The 21838-nt window shown below is 58.7% G+C and overlaps 3 protein-coding genes across 3 annotated transcripts; all 3 read right to left on the bottom strand.

Moving 5' to 3' along the window:
* Positions 1–114: 114 nt before the first annotated feature.
* Positions 115–8391, bottom strand: P4HB (prolyl 4-hydroxylase subunit beta). Its single transcript, XM_027716778.2, has 11 exons — positions 8169–8391; positions 7752–7958; positions 6836–6969; positions 6505–6642; positions 4105–4209; positions 3699–3824; positions 3283–3483; positions 2558–2678; positions 2167–2348; positions 1641–1727; positions 115–1153 (listed from the first exon to the last, which is right to left on the bottom strand). The coding sequence occupies exons 1-11, from the start codon at positions 8329–8331 to the stop codon at positions 1067–1069; spliced, it is 1551 nt and encodes a 516-aa protein (XP_027572579.1). The 5' UTR covers positions 8332–8391; the 3' UTR covers positions 115–1066.
* Positions 8392–10659: 2268 nt separating this feature from the next.
* Positions 10660–17401, bottom strand: ARHGDIA (Rho GDP dissociation inhibitor alpha). The gene is made up of 6 exons (XM_027716885.2): positions 17313–17401; positions 13955–14164; positions 13560–13643; positions 12999–13075; positions 12768–12831; positions 10660–12334 (listed from the first exon to the last, which is right to left on the bottom strand). The coding sequence occupies exons 2-6, from the start codon at positions 14142–14144 to the stop codon at positions 12135–12137; spliced, it is 615 nt and encodes a 204-aa protein (XP_027572686.1). The 5' UTR covers positions 14145–14164; positions 17313–17401; the 3' UTR covers positions 10660–12134.
* A 316-nt stretch (positions 17402–17717) lies between these two features.
* On the bottom strand, positions 17718–21822 carry ALYREF (Aly/REF export factor). Its single transcript, XM_027716869.2, has 6 exons — positions 21550–21822; positions 21258–21389; positions 19239–19386; positions 19039–19102; positions 18740–18917; positions 17718–17993 (listed from the first exon to the last, which is right to left on the bottom strand). Exons 1-6 carry the CDS (start codon positions 21775–21777, stop codon positions 17979–17981), a joined length of 765 nt encoding a protein of 254 aa, XP_027572670.1. The 5' UTR covers positions 21778–21822; the 3' UTR covers positions 17718–17978.
* Positions 21823–21838: the final 16 nt, after the last annotated feature.

Below are 21838 nucleotides of genomic sequence, written 5' to 3'. Positions count from 1 at the left end.
AAGCTGACTCACACCCCATTGTAGCAGAGTCCCTCAAGACTCAGCCTCCAACTCTGATCCCTTTGCAGGGCAGGTTCAAATATTCTATACTTTGATAAAGACCAAGAGATGTAATAGTATTAAAATCTCAACTTTATTTGGCCGTCAAATTCAGTACCAACCAATGTTATTGTAGCAGAATGCTAAGAACCAGGCTGATGCAGCTCAGGCCTTTGAGGCACTCCCCCAGTCATGTTCCCAAACCCCAATAATTGCAAATGTCCTGTTTGATCTGTTTATCAGGCCCTCCCCCACCACCCACCTGCCAGGTCAGCCCACCCAAAATAATTCATAGAAAGGGATCGCAAGTCTTGCCTTTGATCAAAAGGATGGAGACACTGCTGGTGAGCCAGTGGCCATCTCCACCCTCAGAGCCTGCCACAGCCAGTGCACACAGTATTTCACCCTTCCAGGTATTTGGAATTGTCATCTCCAAGTGTCTTAAAGCAGAGGGGAAAGGAACATCTGGCCACCATGAAGAGAAGCACCTTCACATACACCTTTCCCCAGGAAGCCATCAGCCCTCTGCCTCTGCCCCTACAAATACTGAAGGCCCACCCCAGGGAAGAACAGCTGAGGCTATTACGGACCCTGCCAGGTGCAGAAATCAATTATGGGCTTTAGTTTTAAAAGAGAAAAAGAAAAAAGCTTTCTTGGAAGATGTTAGTGGCAAGGCTCCAGACTGTCAGGCCACTGAACTCCTGGTAACACCTCACAACCTCCTGCTGCCCAGAAGAACAGAATACTCCAGACAAAAGCTGTGTACAAAAAAGTACATCACAATAAAAAAAAAAGAGCCCAGCTGGCTGGGCTGGCTCCCTAGTGACAGCTCCCTTCTCAAAAGCCAAAAGAAAAAAAAGTCAAGTGTACAGACAAGTGAGGGTAAAGTGTTACTTTAAAAGCCAATCCCTGGATTTCCAGTCATTCACCTTCTGCTTTAAATCTTAATGGGTTTCTGACTCCCTGGCTGCATCACAACAGCCAATTTAGTGTCTGATTTTTTGGGTGATGTAGATCAGTCTTCTCTTTACAATTCATCCTTTTGGAGTTTCTGCTCATCCTCATCACCTTCCTCAAGGTCCGTCTCTTCATCTGTCTCCAGGTCCTCCAGATCCTGTGGGGGTTACAGATAGCTCCTGGTTTCTGGCACGTGAGGCAGATCCAGAACCAAGCACAGAGCTGCAGCTCTAATCTGGTCACTACCCTCTGCTGCCACGTTAACAAAACATCTAGTGAGGAGCTTCCAACTAGATACACAGGTATGTAGCACTGATCCCACAGCCCAGTTCCAGGTGCTGAGCGGGAGTTCCCTAGGGAACAAGCTCTCAGTGCCCCAGCAGTGCACAACCCCAGCACTGCTGCTTCGCACACCCACTGGGTGCTCTCTGGAAAAGGAGCCCATTGCAGGCTCACAGCCAGCCAGGCAGCACCTGAACAGGTCACACTGCACCTGAACAGGTCACTTTTGTTCACCAGCAATATCCTCTCCTGCCACATAACAACCCAGGACCTTACTTAGGACTGAGGATTCGGGCACAGCACCAGATCTGACCCATGCTCAGTGTTCTCAAGGCCCAGAGTGATCCATTCACATTACTCACATCATCAGCTGCTGCCCCGTCCTGACCTCCGCTCTCCAGGAATTTTTTGAAGCCTTCTAACGTCCTCTCCCCGTTATAGTCAATGACCTACAGAGGGAAAACATGAGGATACTGGTTATGGGCGCTACTGACCCACGCCCCTGGAGAGGAGAATTCTCTTTCTGAGCAACAGTGAACATGCCAAGCAAAAGGGAATTGAAAAATTCACCTTCACCCATATGAGACGAAGGAAAACAGCTCAGCCACTAGACTTCAGAGATCACTGCGAGGAAAGAATAGCCTGCAGATGAGCACACCGTCCTCTATGCTCCCTCTTCTCCCCATTCCCACTTCCCACCCCCCACAAAATCTCCCTACAGCACAGCCCCCCATAAAGGGTCTCGGGTGTCCTGTAGACTTGATGTGTTCAATCCCAACAGAATGCAGAGCCCTCCCAAAGGCCTTGTCCAAGACACAACTCAAGCAGGCAGCTGAGCATTCCCGTGCTCCCTGGCTATGCGACCACACGAGCTCGGCTCCTGCTTACATTTCTGCCAGGGCCTGCAGGGAAGAACTTGAGTGTGGGGAAGCTGTGGATTTTCACCGCCTCCACTTCATTAGCTGTCGAGTCCATCTTGGCAATGACAATGTTCTCATGGTCCCTGTAGATCTCTCCCAGCTTGTCCCAGATTGGAGCCAGCTGCTTGCAGTGACCACACCACGGGGCATCTGTTAATTACAGAGACAGAGCTGTACCAACAAACTAATGAGGTACCACCCTTTCCCAGCCAGACAATTCACACACATCTTTGCAACCAAGGCACTGCCTTTGGGGCCTAGACTCTGCAAAATGCTTTCTCCCTAATCATGGTCACACAGTATTTTGGCACTCCTTTCACACACCAGTTACTTGGAATCAGCTGTAGGAAGATACTCACAGAACTCTACGAAGACATTCTTATTCTCATCAAAAGCTACTTCTTCAAAGTTCTTCCCAACCAGAACTTTGACAGGCTGCTTATCCCAGTCTTCAGGAAGATCTTGACTCATCAGGTGGGGCTAGAATAAGAAGTGAAATTCAGAGATTGTTTGCTGCTTGGACTGAACATGTGATCACATATCCTGGAAAATCCAGGTTTAACCACCCCCCCCCAGCGCCTCTGCCACAGGCTGTGAGCAACCAGATGAATTGGTCACTTCCTCTTCTCCCACAGAAAGTCTTCTTTGCACCCTGACCCAGTGGGAATAGCAGGTACTGTTGTGCAGAGAGAAGGCCAATGGAGCTCTGCAGGAAGGAAGCAGCACTGCTGACAGCCCCATTCACAGGGGACTGGGCTTTGCTGCACCCCCACAGCCCCTCCAGTGGGCAGGCACAGACAGCTCTTTACACTGTGCCATATAACTCACACCTTCCACAGGCTCTTGGCAGAAAGAGCAACTGGAGAAACAGCACAGTCCCCACGGGCAGAGCACAAGAGCTCAGCTGTACCAAAGTGCCAGTACCTACAGCCTCCATGCCCCAGCAGCTTTGCCCTTCATTCCTCAGCACAAAGCCCGGGGGATATTTCGTGCAGGAGACAGAGGAGTTTCTCAGACTCGCACAGCCCCTCACAGGGAGTGTTTCTGTTCCTTCTCAGCCCACTGGCACCATTTATCCACATACCTTGATCTTGCCCTCCAGGAACTTGTTACAGAACTCTTTGATCTTGTCTGCTGTCAGCTCATCAGATTCAGGTTTGTATTTGGTCATCTCTTCCTCCAGGGTGATCAGACGTACAGCTGGGCACTCTTCCTTCTTTAGGCCAAAGAACTCCAAAATCCTCTGGTTGTCACTGTGGTCACTGTCTATGAAGATGAACAGGATCTTGGGAGGAAAAAGTGAAAGGCAGGAAGTGAACACAAGTACCTCATGGCTACCAAAATTCACACATGCAGTCACACAAGTGTAGTTGAACGGGGCTCTCTTCCTCCCCTGTCCCAGCAGAGAGAACTGGCTGCAAATTCCCTCCACAGCTGCTCCCTGTACAGACTCCTCTGCAGAAGGCAGTCTCAGCTCATGATCTAAGAAATCCATCTCACCTTCCCTTTGAAGTTCCCAGCTGCACTCTTGAAGTTGTCCAGCTTCCCTTGATAGTCAGACACGCTTTTTGGTAGGAACAGCAGAATATGAGTCTTGATCTCTCCTCCAAAGATTTTAGGAGCAGTCTGAGGAGTAGAAAATAAAATTTATTTTTGGAAGAGAGGCAAATCAGTGTCCAGACCAGTTTGACTCTGCTATTTTGAGCAACCCACAGGAGCCTCCAAAACTGCAGAAAGCTCTGCACAGCAAGCTCACATCTCCTTTATCCTGTGTCCTTCCCACTTCTCCATACCCCCAAACTAGTGTCAGCTCCACAATAAAACATCCATAGAACCTACAACTGGAGCTTTACTATATTCTTGCAGCAGCCATGGGAAGGGCCTTATCAGGTATCTAAAGACTCACCTGCTCAGTGAACTCTATGACCAGAGGCAATGAATTAGACTTGATGAAGTTCAGCAGATTATCTTTTGTGAGATCCCCTTCAAAGTTGTTTCGGCCTTCATCAAACTGCAAGAACAGACATTCTTTATTAGAACACTTCCTACACAAATCTCTCAAAGCCTTCACACCAGTCACTGCCCCAAGGGATATCAGCTGCACTCATTCAGAGCAGACTTCCATCTCAGCAAGGTCACCACATGTCCACATAAAGTCTGGATTAAGGTGTCTACCTTCCTGGCAAGCAAAGCCTTAAATCATTCCCCAGCAGGAGGTGAGCAGCAACAACAACAGCCAGCTCTGATCTCAGCCTTGCTCTGCACCACCGCGGCACCACTGATGGAGCAGGTCACCAAGACAGACCCTGAGCAGCCATCTCCAGCCCTGCAGCACAGGCAGCTTCTGCTGCACAGGAATCAGTGGTGTCAGAGCAGACACTGCAGCCAGACAGTGCTGGGAACATCTGCCAGCAAAAGCCTGCAGCAAACAGTGATTTCCTCAGCTCTGGGAGGTCATTCCAGTCTCTGTTGTTAGAGACAACAGCACACGGTGCACGTCCTACCAGAGGCGCCAGGTCCTGTTTTACACAGGGCCATCACCCATATCCCTGACCAGGATTCTCAGAACCCTCTGGCAGCCTGGAACAGGAACAGCTGTAGAGGCCCATCAAGGTTAGAGAGAGGATGTGCAGGAGGGCACTGGCAGGGCCACGCTCGGGTTGCTGGCAGAAGCAGGGGAGTGGACTCAGATAACTTTCTGTTAGGGAAAGCACACCAGCCCCAGCAGAAAAGCTGAGGACAACAGCATTGGAAAATAACTTTGCAAACGCTTTGAGGAGCATTGCAGGTCACCTCAGTGCCTTCAGGACAGCTGCGTCAGGGCCCGTGTGAGTCTGGACAACTCACATGGAGTAACAACAAGCCAAACCCTCTCAGTTCAGACCCAACTGACTGCAAGGAACTGAGCCAAAGCCCAGAAACAACACGGTTGACAAAATGAGCCATCAGGTTCTTCTACCCCAGTGTTTGGTTACTGTGGGTGCTCTTTTTCTCCTTGGTTTGGAGTGGACATGTCCAAGAGCTCCCATGGCACTGCCCTGCCATTGCATGGAACAGGAAGGAACCACCACAGGCTGGACAGACCTTGGCTGCTCCTTCCACAGAGCCCAGCACTCCTGCCCCATCCCAGCCTGGCACAGCACAGTCACTCCAGCTCTCAACACGCCTGAAGGGGTGCCAGGCCCAGAACTCTGCCCAGCTCAGCACTACCCAGAGTGGGGCACACAAAGCTACCCACATGACAGGAGTGAGGCACAGGTACCAAGTGAGCCAAGAACAAAACACTGCTCCCTTCCCTCCTGGCTTTGCTATGCATGTTGAGCTCATTAGTCAGATAAATCACCTGCATCCTCAGCCACAGTGACCCGAGGGGCCTCTGACTCAGAATTTAAGTCTACAAGCTTCTAGCACCATAAAAATAACTACAGTGCCAGAGCTGTAGTGGAATAAAACACTATTTCAACTGAATAAAGAATGAAAGTCTTGAGGCTGTCCTAGGTCATGCTGGGCAGAGTGATGACTGATGAGATTACAGGTTTAATAAGTCTGAACCCAAAGCAGCTTTGTCCTGCCTCACAGCACCCAAGGGTGCAGAGCCACCAAGCTCCTTGTCTGCTCAAACCTGGAATTTCATCCCAGTGACTGGATCTCCATGCCTTCATGAGTACATTTATCTGTGATTCTGCAGGTAGTCAGCATCCCTCTGCACATAATCCACTGCCCCAGTCCAGTCAGCTGGAACTGCAGATCACCTCAGGAGTTTCTCTGGAGTGCCTGCGCTGCAGAATCCGCGGCGCTGAGACCGAGCAGCTCCTGAGCACAGCAGGGACTGACGGCGGAGGCCAACAGTGAGCAGGGAAAAGCCACAACCAAACAGCACCACAGCAGCCAGAGGGCTCGGCTGCTGTTCTCTTGAGCCTGTCTGAGTCCCGGGGGCCTCCTCAGTTACAGCCACAAGTGCTTTAAACACTGTGTGACTGTTGCTGCACTGTGGGGAGCGGAGGAACAGGGAAGTGAGTGAGGGAACAGCCTGGACCCGAAGCCCAGCAGCTCTGGGAGGGCAGCACAGGGCTGGGAGATCGACAAGGCTGCACTCTTCAGGTCCCTGTCACTCTCCCATCCTAATGAAAGGGCCAAGGCTCTGCTCTTCCCCCCATGCTCTGAGGCTTGGGAAGGCAGCCACACTGACAGCACAGGTCCTTTGCTGTTTTGTCCAGGGCTGCTCCTGTCTGAGTCTGACTGATTAGAGAGAAGGGAAGAGGCAGCAGACCCCAGTGTGGTGCTCAGGCTTGGCACGAGCCAGTACCTTCTTGAAGAGGACAACACCGTCCTTGCTAAGCTGGTACTTGGAGAAGACATCAGCACTGGAGGAAATCCCAAAAGGAATATCATCCACGGCTTCTGCGGCCAACAGGAACTCCTTTGCAGCCTCTGATGTCAAATCCTGGAGAGTAAAGAAAGGTGTCTCACACAGGCCACATCACCTGAAGCATTCACATCTCAGGGCTCAGCCCAGAGAACTGGAAGATCAAGTAAGGCAGGACAGCGAGCGTTGCACAAGGCACAGGGCCTTCCTCAGCCACCAGGAAGGCCCCCGACACATGGGAGAGCGTCTCCAAGGGAAGCACAAACTCTACCTTGAAGAAGCCAATCACCACGACTTCACTGGAGTCCACCAGCTCCGCCGCCGCAGCCGCGTCGCTCAGGGTAGCGGCGGCCGGGCCCGTGCGTTTCTTCAGCCAGCTAACGATGTCCTCTGCTTCCCTGCCAGCTACACCGGGAGATAAGAGCGAGTCACTTTCCCCTGCTGGCCCAGTTCAAGACCACAAAACTCTCAGGTTTTCAGAGACCTTTCAGCAGCTGGTCGAGAGGTCGGCGAGAATCGAGATATCGTTTACGCAACCTTTCCCTTTCACTCCTGGTGTAATTAAGCTAATCCATAATTGATAAGTCAAGGTACAAGGGGCTCCCAGGAATTCGTTCTTCTCTCACCTCTAGCCCAAGTCCTTAAACTTTGACCAGCAACACAGCACTTCCCCAAGACCTCGGTATTACTCATGCAAACACATCACCTTTACCTCCCCTGATTACTATTCCGGATGTTACCCTCAATGTCCAGCACTGGCCTGGCTTAGCTGAATTCTGTTGTGGCCTTTCTTGCAGCTCTCTCACACTCCACGTTTGCCCCCTCACCCAATGGCCCAGGCATGTTTCCAGTTCTGGGCTCCACACTGCTCAAATCAAGTCAAGCCACAGAATAAAACGAGCTCAGGTCACTTTGGTTTTCCATGCAAAAGCAATTCCATCTGCTCTAGTTCACATTAGGGATCACCCCACGTTCAGGTGAGGAAGCCCATAAAAGGTTGGCCCGTTCCTCGCCAGCCCAGCGCCACTCCCGGGTTGCTGTCACAGTGGACCTTGTCCAGCCACAGCAGCACAGCCCAAGCACGGGGCCAGGTGCGGGAACCCAGCGCCACGTCGCTGCCCTCTGCACCCGGGCGGCACGGGGCTCACCGGGCCCTGCCCCCCCGCGGCCTGACCCCCCCGGCTCACCCGTGTACTCCTTGGGCGCGGCCTTGTCGCCGTTCTTGAAGAACTTGATGGTGGGGTACCCGCGCACGCCGAACTGCTGCGCCAGCTCCGACTCCTCCGTGGCGTCCACCTTGGCCAGACGGATCTCCGAGCCCTCCGCCTTCAGCTTCGCCGCCGCCTTGGCGTACTCGGGGGCCAGCGCTTTGCAGTGCCCGCACCACGGGGCGTCTGCGGGACGGGCCGTCAGCACCAGCCGGGCCCCCCCCCGCGCTCCCGGAGCCCTGCAGACCCCACGCCCCGGCCCGGCCCCACCCCCGCCCGGGGGAGCCGGTCACTCGGCCTATCCTCAGGCCCCGACCCCTCCGTCCCCCGGCCGCGCCCTCGGCCCCCGGGGCCGCCGCCCTCCCGTCCCCTCCAGCCCGGCCCTGCCGCGCTCACAGAACTCGACGAGCAGGTATCGGTGGTCGGCCAGCGCCCGCTCGAAGGAGCTGGCGCGCAACACCAGGACGCCGTCCTCCTCCTCCTCCTGGGCGGCGGCGGGGCGGGCGGGCGGCAGTAGAGCCAGGCAGAGCAGCGGGAGCAGCGCGCGCAGCCCCGCCATGGCTGATGGCGGCGCTCGGACGGGACGGGACGGGAAGAACGCGCGCCCGCAGCGCCGCCTCCGCTTATAAACCCGCCCCGGCCGCGGCCGCGCGCCATTGGCCGCCACGCCCGCCCGCCATTAGCTGGGGCCACCGCCCGCGCCGCCGCGCGCCTCCCATTGGCCGGCGGGGCGGGCAGGGCCCCCACCCGCCGCCGCGGGTTGGCGGTCGGCCCCGCGTCCCGCCCCCGGGTCGCCATTGGCCGCTGTCCCCGCGGAGCCGCCGGCGATTGGGCGTCCCCGCCGTCTCGCGCGGCCGCGGCCCTCGAACGTGGCACTCGGGAAGCGCCGGCGGGCGGCACTGCGCGTGCGCGCGGCCGCAAGCGCGTGGTGGATCCTGACTGGGCCGCGCGCCACGTGACTCACCGGGGGCGGGGCCGGGGTACGTGACCGGCGGCGCGCGAGGACCGGCCCGAGCCCCCTCCTCGTTCGGTCCCGGTTCGGTCCCGGTTCCGCCCCGGTTCCGCCCCCCCCGAGTCTCCCCCCGTGACCGACCCTAGCGGGGGTGCCTCGGCAGCCGCTCGGGGTCATTGCGGCAGGGAGGGCCCCGGGGCGCTGCCCGTGCCAGGCACGGGCGGCTCCCGCGCACGGGGACCCCCTGAGTGCTGCAGCGGGGCCGCTCCGGTTGCGGCCGCGGCCCGAGCTCCGCCCGCCCGGGGTTGCTGCGGAGCCGCCGCTCTTTGCCCCACGCGGGGCCCGCGCCCGAGGCTCGGAGCCCCATCGCTCCCCGCACAGAACCGTGGGCGCTTCCCGGTGCCGGGCCGGGCACATGGGGCTGCCGGGCAGAGTCAGCAGCTGCCAGATAGGATCCTGCGTTAATCCCGGCCACCCCAGGGCCTGTCCCCTCGGGCTGGGGGCCATAGCCCGGAGCACCTCGTTTCGTGACCCTCCGTGGCCCCAGTTCTCCCAGTTGCCTTGGGCAGACATAATTGGAAGCTGCTGCGGTGTCAGAGGGAGCTGCTGCAGCACCGGACAAGGGGAACAGCCTGGGCTGCTCCTGAGCAACCTCTGGCCGAGGTTCGTGGGGTGTGTCACCTGGAAGGGGATGAGGCTTTACTTTGGGAGCCGCAATTTAGGCTAACCATCCATCCCGCCCAGCCTGTGACTGGAGCTACATTTGTGGGTTCACACCAGGCAGGAGAGCCCAGCTGTCACTCCAGGTGACAGCAGGGACAACATGCCAGGGAACACACAGGCAGAGAATCCCCAGAGGTAGAGCATGGCACAGCTGTCCAGCCTCTCCAGGCCTCCCACCATGGCACAAACGATCCAACGGAAGCCCTGACACCCCGGGTGTGGAAATCCTTGCCAAAGCACTGGGTTGCATCAGCCGGGTGCTCCCCTGACCTGCCCACAGAGCGGCTGTTGGGGGCCAGCCCAGGGGGCCTTTGTTCCTGCTATTGGCACATCTGGGCTCGCTCTGACTGACATGCTGAGGGTGTCAGTTCCCTTCTCCCTGCTCCAACTCCTGCGCTGCCCTCCAAGGCCCCACGCCGCGGGGAGGGCCAGGGGGACCGTTGGGCACCACTGGCCACAGGGAGTGGCACGAGCAGCACGTGTCTGCTGGAGTGGGCACTGGCCACACACCAGCTCCTGCCCAGCCCAGGCTGCTGCCTTCAGCCCTTGCCTGTTCCCAGTCCCATTATCTCCTTTAGCAGCTTTCCTGGGCCCAGGGAAGGGCCTGTGCTGTGAGCTCCAAATACAAGACAGAGCCTACAAAATTCTGTTACCCTTTTGAGTCTTTGACCAGGAGCAGGGCCAAGCCCCCTCCAGCAGCTTCTCTCACACCGTGGATTCTGTAAAGAGCTTTTCACAGCTGAACTGTCCTTATCCTTAACACAAACATGCCACATGCTCTGTAAACATCCGCGGGCTCTTATCGGACTGCCTCCCCTGGATTGTGTTCTCCCAAACACCTCCCTCATTCCTGTGACTGCACAGGAATTTCCCTTAGTTCCTGCAGTTAGAGCAGGCACAGTGCCAGCAGGCCACAGAGCTTGCCTGCTGCTCCACTGGCAAGAGACCCACTCAGAGGCCCCTGTTTTCACAGCCCGCCACACTCCCATCCCTCAACCCCTCACACTGTCAGCAATGCAGAACAGGGCAAACAGCAAGGGACAGATCCTGCACACACAATGCCACAGGGCCCCTCCTCCTCTGGCAAGGGCTGTCCCAGATCCTGTTTCACATTCCAGCAAGCCCAGGGGTCGTGGTCTTCTCCAACTCCAGGTGTTTGCAGAAATCCCATTTGGCCACTTCCTGCCAAAGACCCAGCATGGACAGCACACAGTCAGTTCAAAGACTTTATTTAACTGTCATAAAAGGAGAAGCAGACGATGATTCCAAACCTGTTAACCCGGGTCTAGGACTTACAGACAATACGCACCAAATCAAATTAACAAAAACCTCTCTAGGGGCAGGGTGAGGGGAGTTAGAGGCAAAGACGTAGCTACAAGAAAGCCACATGTACTTGGTCCCAGTTCTAGTATGACCTCAACGTGGTAGATCCAAATCAGAAGGCTGCGGAGCTGGCGTGTGCCTGCCCAGCTCCCCGGGACTCGCGGGGCCCCGGGGGCTCCTTCGCCCCGAGCGCTGTGGCCGCGCAGCCGAGGGTGGAGGCCGGCAGGTCTGCAGCAGGCACGGGGGGCCGAGTGTCAAGGCAATAACTACTGACAGGCCAGGCACAGATTTTAAAGGCAGAACAGATACATAAGGCATTAACCGCTTTGGAACACTTGTCCATCGCAAGCTCTTTGCTGATCGCATCAGGAGCAGCTGCAGAGACAGACTCGTCCACCCTCAGCCCAAAACAGCCAGGAGGGCAGGTGCTGTCCTGGAATTTCAGTGCTTTGCAGCTACCTGGGCTGCAATGAGAAGTGTGAGGTGATGGCAACACTGGTGATCCCCAACCCCCTGCCCTGCAGCCCCCTCCATGCCACGGGGGCACCCAGAGAGCTCAGGACTCAGCGCAGGCTGGGCCGGGGCCTGGCCAGGCCATTGCTCAGGGTGCTGTGAGGGGTGGCCAGGTGTCACCCAGCATGTCACACCCCCTCCCCTCTGGAGATGTCCCATCTCGGGTGAGGAACGGACCAGCAGCAAAGCGGGAAGTTATGAATCTTTCCTAATAACCCATGAGGGGCGTGACCAAGCTGAGCCCATGCCAACGGATGGGGAGGGCGGGTGGCATTTAAAAAGTGTAACTGGGGCGGGGCCCCCTCCCTAGAGGATACGTGTTACACATTTAAGGCATCATGGTTACAGGGAACATCCACAAATGAAGCTGCCAGTGCTCCCAGGACTCTGACAGAGCAGAAGGGGCAGGCAGACATGACTTAAGCCAATAAACCTATTCAACAGCTGCCTGGCACCAAAATTCTTCAGCTACTTGGAGGCAGTAGCTACCCTGAGCTGTGCACAGGAAAGCCAAGCACTGGATCCTAACAGAAGCCTCTCCCCTTCGGCACCTTCTGGACAAAGGAAGGTGGGAAGAAGAAAGGGCCTGGCGAGGGAGCGGGCGCTCCCCTTGGTGCTGGGGCAGCACAGCCCCAGGACGGGCAGCTGGAGACCAGATGCAGACAGCATGGTTTGGTCAATGCACTCGGCGATTCTCTGGGGAGGGGGCACATACAAAACTGAGCTCTCTGGTCAAATGATAACGGGGACGACAGGTAAGAGGGTTCCAATGTCAGCACTTTGGTACGGGGGGGAATTCTACGGTAGCCACTGTCTGATTCACGCTCTCTGGGGTTTGGCCTCAGGAAGGGCTAGTCCTTCCAATCCTTCTTGATGGTCAGGTTCCACTCCCAGGACAGGTGGTCAGTCTTATCATCATCTGTGAATTTGGATTTGATGTTGTAGCTGCCCCGTGCCAGCATGCCCTTTGGGGCCTCTTCCATGGGGGTCAGAAACTCATACTCCTCTGCTCGGGGGCCGTAGCTCCCGACCATGTATTCGGTCTTGTCAACTAGAAAGAGAAAAAGTGGTGTATGGAGGCTGTTCAGGAGCCTCCCTTGCATCTGGGGCAAGGCTAAAGCAAACAAAAGGTCTGTCACTGCCACAGCAATCCACAGAACAGCTCTGAGAACACGTTCAGAGCTCCATTCCCTCCAGGAACAGCCCCTCCTGCGGGTAGCGACCCCCCAGCACCACTGTCACTGTGATCTGCCGTGCTCAGAGGGATCCCCTGTGCTCAGGGGGGATCCCATGTTGTGCAGCTGAGACCACGAGCTGCCCCGCCACTGCAGGCCCAGAGACCCCCACAGAGCTCCGTGGGCCCAGCAGCACCAAGGGCTGTCCCCTCCCATGAGGAGCTGCCAGGCAGCCCCTGTCACACCAGTGGGACGTGCAGGAAGCCCTCACTCACCCCAGGCAGCACCGAGTCACGGAGAAGCACTTACTTTTTACGCCTTTCCGGAACGTGTGCTGGATGTACTTCAACCCTGACACAATCTCCCTGTTCACCTGTAGAGAGAGAAGTAGGGGCTGGGCAGGACATTTCCACTCACACTGCCCACCTTGCCCGCAGAAGGAGCCCATTCCCCCAGCATATTCCCCCTTTCGGGGTGCAGGTGCTCCCCGGGCCGGGATCCGGTGACCCGCTTGGTTGGTTCCCAGATCGGAATCCTCACCCTAAAGGAGATTTTTATCCGGTATTCCACGCCCTCCTTCAGCACAAACGCCTGTTTCTTGTAACTCTCCAGGTCACCTGCGAAGAAGGGAGAGGGTTGCTCAGAACCCCTCTGTGCTGTGTTTTGGGATGGATTTCTGTGGCACAAGCAGCCAGGGTAGGAGCAGCAGGAGCAGGGAGTGGCCCTCGCTGCAGGGCCCTCCATGCTGCTGTAGCCGGGTGAGCAATGCCCTGCAACAGGACACTGTAGCACAACCATTCAGTTAATTCCAGAGTGTTCCTTTGCAGATGTTTTCCTCAAGGCTGTCACCATCTCAAAGCTGCCACCATGCAGGCTGGAGGAACCGGCCTGCCCCATCCAGCCCCTCACACCTCCACAAAGCACCCAGGTGCTGTGGCACCAGTGTCAGGCTCCAGGTGCAGAATGCCCCAGGGCCCAGGCACCTTGCTCTGCTCTGCCTCCAGCACCCACATTTCTGACACAGGAGGGCTCGCCCACCTTGCCACCAGTGCTCCTGCCAGCTCTGCCCGGGAGCAGGGCTGGAATTCCTTCCCAGCTCACCTGTCAGGTCCAGCTCCAGGGGGCCAGGAGCAGTAGTGCAGACCAGCGTCAGTTTGGTCACCACCACATTTGGAGCATTGGGATCTAGAGACAAGTGAAAAGGCTGTTAAACACCTGTCCTGACACTGTCCAACAGGGCTCCTTTTCCTTCCAGGGCATTTCTTGAAAGTGGGAGAACAACCTCTCTTTCTGTGAGGGTCAGGGCTCCTGCTGCACCACACCCAGCCCACAGTGCCCCTGAAGGCCACCCCCACCCATCAGTCCCATTCTGGGGGGGAGCAAGACACAGCTTTGTGCTCCCAGCTGTGCTCCTGCCCAAACACAGAGCTGGGAGAACAGCTCCCAGGTGGGAGCAGGAACGAGGCTGGAGGGGACCGACACGTCTCAGGGCTCACCTGCACTCACGGTGACGGCTCCCAGCAGCGCCTCCTTGTACTTGCGCAGGCTCTCATCGTCCTTGTCCAGCTCCTGGATTTCCTGGATGCTCTTCTGGGCAGGTGGCTTATAGTTGACAGAGTGTTCGTCCTCCTCATTCTCAGCTGCAATCTGGGCCAGCTGCTCTGCTGTTGGCTCCTGCTCTGCCATCCTCACAAGCACAATCCACACTGAGGGGAGGAGGAGAGGTGTGACTGCCCCGAACACCCTCCACAGGCTCCCGCTGTCCCCAGGAGTACACAACCCTGCCAGGGGTCTCCAGCACCTGCAGAACCCTCCAGAGGCCAGGTCTCATCTTCAGCCCATGGAGGCCCAGGCAAGAGGGAGGAAAAATTCAATCTCAGTGCTTTGTTTGTGAGCTGGAACAGGTAAATACCCCAAAGCCATAGTGAAAACACTCTCCTCCACAAGATCCACCAGGTGAGGCTTTCACTTGGAATAAACCCGAGCCCAGAATAAACCTGAGCCCAAAATAAACCCGACTCCAGAATAAACCCAGTTATGCTCTCCATAACACAAGATTCCAGCTAAGAATAGGCCCCTGTCCCATCACTGGCATGAATGCTGGGAGCCTCTGCTGGGATCTGGCACTCATGGTTTGTAATTCAGTCAAGTCAGTGCTATGTGCCAGCTGCCTCGGCGGAGTAGGATGAGACACCTGGCTCAGCCCTTTCCAAGGATCTGTGGCACACGTGACCAGGGAAACAAGCAATGGAGCAAACAAGGTGCGGAGCCCGGCTCAGCTGCTCAGGACTCTGCCCAGGAAATGCCCAGCCGCACTGAGGGCTGGGAAAAGGTGATGCCAACACCCCATTAAAATTCTCAGTAAAAATCAGTGACACCCTCGGGAATTCCTGGTGTTCCACAGGGCACACTGTCTGAAGGGTCATCCTAATGCAAATATCAACTTGGACTTTCTAAAGATGCAGAACAGTCTGGCACAGTTTTAGAAAGGCACCGGGGGGACAATGGGACACCACGGGGCCATACCAGGGCTCTGGCCCTGCACAGCACATGCATCTGTACCAGGAACTTGTCCTGCTGTACCTGTGCAGCTGCAGCTCCCACAGCCACTGGCACCCCTGCACAGAACAGCAAACAGCTGGCCCTTCCACATGGCATCCTCCAACATCCTCACACTGAATGCTGTGGAAATTTGTCTTCAAAAGAACATTTAATCTCATGTCACACATGAGCAACTGATTTCACCCCAATGTCTCCATATCAGATCCAGTCCCTTCCCTCATGCACTTCTCCCAAACAGCTGTTGGGCTTGAGGACTCCCAGAAGCGCTAAGCAAACACTCATTCACACACCCTGCACTGCTCCATTCCCCCTCCTTCTGTCCTTGGGCTCTCCTCCGGGCTAGATTCCGCCTCCCAGGCACCACAGGTCACGCTAACTCCCACACCTTGCTCAGAGGACACCTGCAGCTTCCAGGAAGCGGAAGTGATGGACTTTCAGCTTTACAGAACTGAAGTCCCAAGTCCCAGATTCCTGCTGACTCCCAAATTCTGTGACTGAGCCCTCTGTGAGAGCACACTAACCACACACCTGTCAGAGCATCCACCAGCACCCACCCCTGTATCCCCACCAGTGCTGGGTACCCTTTCACGGGTGAGCATCCACAAGCACCCTCCACTCTGCGGATCCGCAGGGCCACAGGAGCCTGCAGGAGCCTGCAGGAGGCCGAATCTCTTCCCACCTGGGAATTTGCACTCTGCCTTCACTGCTCCCTCAAGCCAGCAATTCCTCCCGTATTCTCAGAGTGTTTTGCGCAGGACAGAGGAGCTGCAGCGGCAAATGCAGGAACCCCACCTCCTGCCAGGCAGGAAAACTGCCAGGAATATCCCTGCTTGAGTCCAGGAGGACAGTGGGAACCAGCGACTCCACACCCCGGGATCCCGATCCCACGGCCCCAGGAATGCAGCGTTAGTCAGAGTCTCTTCAGATGAGCTAATCGGCTTCCGATGTCCATCGGGCCTCGGCGCAGCCGTGGACACGCAGCAGCGCCAATTCCAGCGGTCTCCACCCTTCCTTCTTCCCCTGTGGCGCAGGGAAAGCCTGCACAGCCACCCGGAGAACTTGGCTGGAATGCAATCCAGCAATAATCGTTTCTGCAGGGCCCTATCCCAGCCTAGTCCCAGTTCTCTCTGCCAGTACTGGGAGCCAGAACGGCCCAACTCGGCCCGGCTGCTCCACAGGGACAGCTTGGATGGTTCCCAGGGCAGTACAGCGGAGCAGGAGGACACACCTGCACAGGAGGGACGGGAACCTCGCTGACACTTTCCGAGGCCAGGCGCTGCCCTCGGGAATTTGCGCGGAATTTGGGCACTCCCAGGTACCGCTGCTGCACCAGTCGCTTCGTAAAAGCATCCCAAGGACCTCTCACCCCGCCTGATCCCTGCCCCTAGCAGGAAGAACTCTAGGAGCATGGGGATGCGCTGCTGCCCCGTGGGGACTCAGCAGTCCGGGCACGGAGGATTTTTGTTTTCCGTTTTGCTCTGACATAACCCCGACCTGCAGTGCACCTACGCGATGAGCTGTGCAGAGACAGACCGAGGGTGCGAGAAGCTCCATGCGCCCACAAACAACTGCAGAAGCAGAAAGGCCTCCAGCAGTGCTGCACCCGGGATGCAAATCGGTTCCATGGGCACGCGGGGCTGGCACCGAACCCGCAGCAGCTCCGCAGCCGCGGGACAAGATCCCCCGCACTGGGAGATCGCTCGGAGAGTTGGAGCAACGGCGCGGACCCGAAACCCTCCCGGGCACGGCCGGGGGCTCCTCTCACCAGCACGAACAGCGGGCGAGGTTCTGGGGCTGCTGGGCCGTGGCGGAACCCCCCCGGGGGCGGGAGGGCCCTGCCCTGCCCCGACCGGAGCGGCCCGACCCGAGACAGCGCTCCCGGTTCCTCATTTCGTACCGAGCGGCCATTTATGGACAACCCGCGTGCGCCAGAGGCCCCGCCGGCCCCGGGACGCGGAGGGCCGGCAATGTCCCCCCTCGCCCAGAGCACAGGGGAAGTCCGGGGGGACTCGGAGCCGCCGCGGCCCCTCAGGCCGCCCGCGCTCCGCCCTCGCCGCGGGCCCGAGCCCCGCGCGCTCCGCTCCGGCCCGGCCCCGCCGGGGGCGGCAGCTCCCCCGGCCCTCGGAAGGTCGCGCAAGGGCACCCGGGGCCCCGCGCCCGACCCTCGGCCGCGCCCGACCCTTCCCGCGGGCCAGAGCCAGCGCGGCGCGCCCGGCCCGGCCCTTCCCGCGGCCCGGCCCTTCTCGCGGCCCGAGCCCCCCGGCCCGCCCCGCCCCGCCGGCCCCGCCGTACCGGCCCCGCTCGCTCCGCGCTGCGCCGACACCGCCGCGGATCCGCCCAGGCCCGCGCGCCCCCGCACTTCCGGGACACGCCCGGCGCTTCCCGGGACCCGCCGCCACGGCCGCGCGCGGATTGGCCCGGGGGCGCGCGCGGGGCGGGACCGCGGCACGGCGGGACGGGAGCGGGAACGGGGCAGGGCAGGAGCGGGACGGGAACGAGGAAGGAACGGGAACGGAACGGGGCGGGAGTGGGGCAGGGCAGGACCGTGACGGGGCACGGACGGGGCGCGAACAGAACGGGAATGGGGCAGAGCGGGATGGGACCGGGACCGGCAGGGCAAAACTGGGACGGGGCAGAGCGCGGTGGTGGGTGGAAGGCGCAGGGCCCAGCACGATGCGGCAAGGCAGCGGCCACAGCTCTAGACACGGTTCTATTTTATTATGGCAAAGGTGAAAAAGCCACCTCGGCCCAACAGGCAACCAGAAAAATTTATCCCAAAAATAACTCGGTACAAAACAGGTCTGCTCAGAATTAAAAAAAACCTTTACAGGAGTTAAAACCTATCCCAGAACATAAAAGTAAAACAAATCCCATCCTCGGTAGTAGTAGCCACAGCCGCAGCCCCCGCTGGGAGTGTGGAGCAAGATCGGAGTCCTTCCCTCGCCCGCCACTGCTGCTTTAGCTAGTGTCCATCTGGAGAGAGAGGGAACCATCACCACGTGCTGCAGCACCCCCTGGTACCGCCCCAGCACCCCCTGCACGCAGCCCACCTGGCCCTGGTGGAGCCCCCAGCGCTGTGGGATGGGGAGGGCGAGTTCGAGCCCCCCTGGCAGCACCCCCCCGGCCCCAGCCCCCTGCGCTGCCCCACGGCTGCCTCTGGAATCCTGCTCATGCCAATCCTTCCATGCTTTCGCCCTGGTTTGTCCCAGCCCTGCACCGACTGTGCTGTTGCGGTGCCCTCGCAGCCTTGGCCCTGTTGGGATTCTGACCTGGCCACGGCACAGACGGCTGAGCGAGGTCTGAAGGCTGTGACTGGCAAGCAGTTCCCCACGCTGGGGCTCATTTCTACCACCAGCATTGCAGCCTTCCCCTGGCAGCACCCCACACAGTTCTTTCACGTGGGATTTTCCTTTCTGTTTTCCCAGTCTTGCACCTCTCAGCTCTGCGGGTTTTATTCTGCAGGGGTTCTGGCTCTGGAGGAGCTGTCCCAGCCCAGCAAGAGCAGAGGCTGTTCCTCAGCCATCAGTAACAGCAGGTAACAATGTGCTCTGGAAAGCGAAGCCAAGGCCTGGGCCAAGGCACAGCTCAGCTTCAGAGAGAGATTGCTTCAGTCCAAGGTCCTGGAAAACACTTTCCCTTTCCTGCCAGCTCCAGGCTGCCAGTGCTGCCCAGGACGAGACGCTGCAGAGAGCCTGTGAGAGTGCCCAATTAGCACTTACCCTGGCATTGTAAGCATCCAGCTGTGCATCTAGTTCTTCTGCAGAGAGCTGCTGTTTGGAAGTTCTTCCAGCTCCTCTGCCTCTCCCTCTGTTCCCGCCACGAGTCCCTCGCCTGTTGCCTCCACCTCCAAATCCCCCCGAGACCCCACGGTTTCTGGTCATGCCACCTCTGTTTACACTGTGAGTTTTAAAAAGCAACTGTTTTAGTGCATTCAGTGAACTCAAACAGGACCTGCACTCCCCACTGGGGAGGGGCCCAGCAGGTCCCCACCCTGTGCCTGGGGCAGGGGCTCCCCCACCTCTGTGCTGGTCTCCGCTGCGTGTCGATCTGTGATGTCACCAGCTGGATGTTCATGGGGCGCCCTGGAGGGAGGGAGAGCACACGTGAGCCAGTGCAGGACAGGGCTGGGAGGAAGGGAGGGAGGGAGCGAGGCACACATGTGCCAGCTGCTCCACTCCAGCCACAGAAACAGGCCATGGAGACGGCACAGAGACTCACCATCCAAGGGGACCCCGTTGTACTGCTTCATCGCCTTCAGAGCATCAGCCTTCCTCTCAAAATGCACGTCTGCCGTCCCTAAGCTGCGACCAGATCTGTCATAGTGCACAGCTGCCTTCTTCAAGGTCCCAAACTCTGCAAAGAGCTCCTGAGAACGACAGAGAGAGGAGTGTGCCTGTCTGTCAGCGCTGCCAACACGGCAGCTCCCCACACAGCCACGCCTGGTGAGCACTGGTGCCTTTCCAAGCACCACGGGCTGCCTGGGAACACACCAATGGCAGAGGGGAGCACAGCCCATTGGGGAGTTTCTGGGAGTTGCCACACATGGCAAAACCAAGCAGGGCTCTGCATTCACCTCCTGAAGGAGCACGTTTACAGCCAGTCAAACAGACTCAAGAGATGCCAATCTGTTTCTTTTCCCAGAGAAATTGAGGGTGTTTGTTGAGGCCGAGTCAAAGGGGCAACTATTGAAAATACTCCGGATGCCAGACATCCTTCTCACAGAGAATGAGCCATGTAAGCACAGGAATCCACAAGATGATGGCAGTTGCACTGTGCTTTACTTGTGCCCATTAGGAACATACCCCAAAAACTGAGACCAGCAAAGTTCCCTGCTGAGGTCTGTCCTTTGATGCCACAAAGGTTGGAAAAGGCAGCAATGAAGCCACCAATTTTGTTTCACAGGTGCTACATTTGGAAAGTCAACGAGGACAACTCACCATGGTGAATTTCCCACCAGGGCTGTCCCACAAGGGCCCAGGGAGCTGCTGCTGGGCATTACTGCCCAGCCCTGCCCATGCCAACTCGTGCCCAAGGCACGGTGCTCCCAGCACAGGGCATCCAGCAGCCACCTTCCAGCCCAAGCGAGGCCATGCCAGCCATGCCCAGAGCCCAGGCCCAGCTGCTCCCGCCGCAGGGACACGGGCAGTGACACCGCGCGGCTCCTCCGCGGGCACAGCTGCCTCAGCCACTTGCACCACGTTGTGAGGAATTAGCGCAGCAACAAAACCAACCCCACACTTAAGGCAGCACTAAATGATGGGGCTGGGAGTAACAAATAAGGCTAAAGCCATTGAGTCAGCTCTGCTGCTAAACAAAGCCCCGGGCAGCTCGTGCAGGGGCAGGAAGGTGAGTCCCACCATACACGAAGCGCAAGGGCTGCGCAGAGCCACATTTTACACCCTGGCCTCACTGCAACAGACAGGGACTTATTTACACCCAGTCTGCAGGAATGGAAATGGAAACACAGCAAGAAAAGAGTGGTATCCAGCACGCTCCTCAGTGACCCGACAGAGCTCCCTTCATTCCCCAGGCCCAGCCAGAGCAGTGCTGGAGGGACCGGACTGAAGGATGATGAGGGAGGTCTGACAGCAAGGGTTTGGTTTTCCCTGATGAAGACACAAGGTCAGAGCCCATGTTGATGGCTGTGCCCTGCAGTGCACCCAGGCCAGGAGCCCCCAGGGGTCACACCTGGCACCCAGCTCAGTGCCCACAGGAACCACACGTTCCTCTGGTCCAGTCTCCAGGGCAGAGGCACCAACTGCGGGCACTGCGGGCTCTGACCGGGGCACGGCCATGGGACACCTCTCCGGTCACCCTGCCCGTGCATCCAGGGAACCCCTCGGTGTCCAGTAGGACACGCTCCAACACGGCAGCAGAGCCCTGGACGCGCATGCGGCGCCTCAGAAACGGCTGCAGCTGCACAGAGAGGAGCTCAGAGCTCACACGGAATTCTCCAGTCTCGGCTCCAACCAGTCGAGGCGCAGCATCGTTCCCGCGTGTGCCACGGCTCAGCCCCTCGCGAAGCATCTATAACCAGCTGTTTCAGCCCCCCTCGGGAGCACCGGGCCCGCGCCAAGGCAGGCACCCGCGGCACAAACCCTGTCACGGGGGATTCACCCGGGAATCCTCGGCCTCGGGCGCAGGCGGGCGCGGAGCCGGTGGGGCTCTCGCGGGCACCCGACCCTGGCGGAATGAATGAAACTCCCGCGCCCCCCGCGGCGCCGCCCCGAGCCCCACCTGGATGTCCGCATCCGAGACGCCGAAGTCCAAGTTAGAGACGAGCAACTTCCCGCCGGTCTCCACGCCGGCCCCCGCCCCGAAGCCGCTGTCAAACAGGTCGTGCTGCCACTTCTCGGGGAGCTGCTTCGGCTGCAACAAGACCAGGACCTCGCTGACCGGCGCCGGGGCCCCGCAGCCCCCCGGCCGCGCCGGGAGCGGACAAAGGACCGCCCGCGCCGCCGCTCGCGTGGACCCGCCGTCCCGTCCCGTCGCGCCGCCCCGTCCCGAGCCCCGGCCCCCCGATCCGTACCCGGCTGTAGGGCGCGGGTCGGTTTCTGCCGCCGCCCCGGGCCATCACCGGCCGGTTCCGCACGGGGCCGCCGCCCGCGCGTCCGCCGCCCACGCCGCCCCGGCCGGGCCCGCCCCCTCGGGCGGCACCACCCCGGCCCCGGCCGCCCCGACCGCCCCGGCCGGCCCCGCGCTGGCTCCGGTTCAGCTTAATGATGTCGTCCAGGGACATGTCCATCTTGTCGGCCATGATGGCGGCTCCGCTCCCGCCCGCACTTCCGGCCGCGCTACTCCCGCGCCGGAAGCGGAAG

Source organism: Pipra filicauda, unplaced genomic scaffold, assembly GCF_003945595.2.
Source record: "Pipra filicauda isolate LSUMZ 115617 unplaced genomic scaffold, ASM394559v2 scaffold80_size11013439_pilon, whole genome shotgun sequence".
NCBI classification, from domain to species: Eukaryota; Metazoa; Chordata; class Aves; order Passeriformes; family Pipridae; genus Pipra; species Pipra filicauda.
The sequence above is the reverse complement of the archived record's forward strand: the minus strand, read 5'-3'. Positions and strand labels throughout refer to the sequence as shown.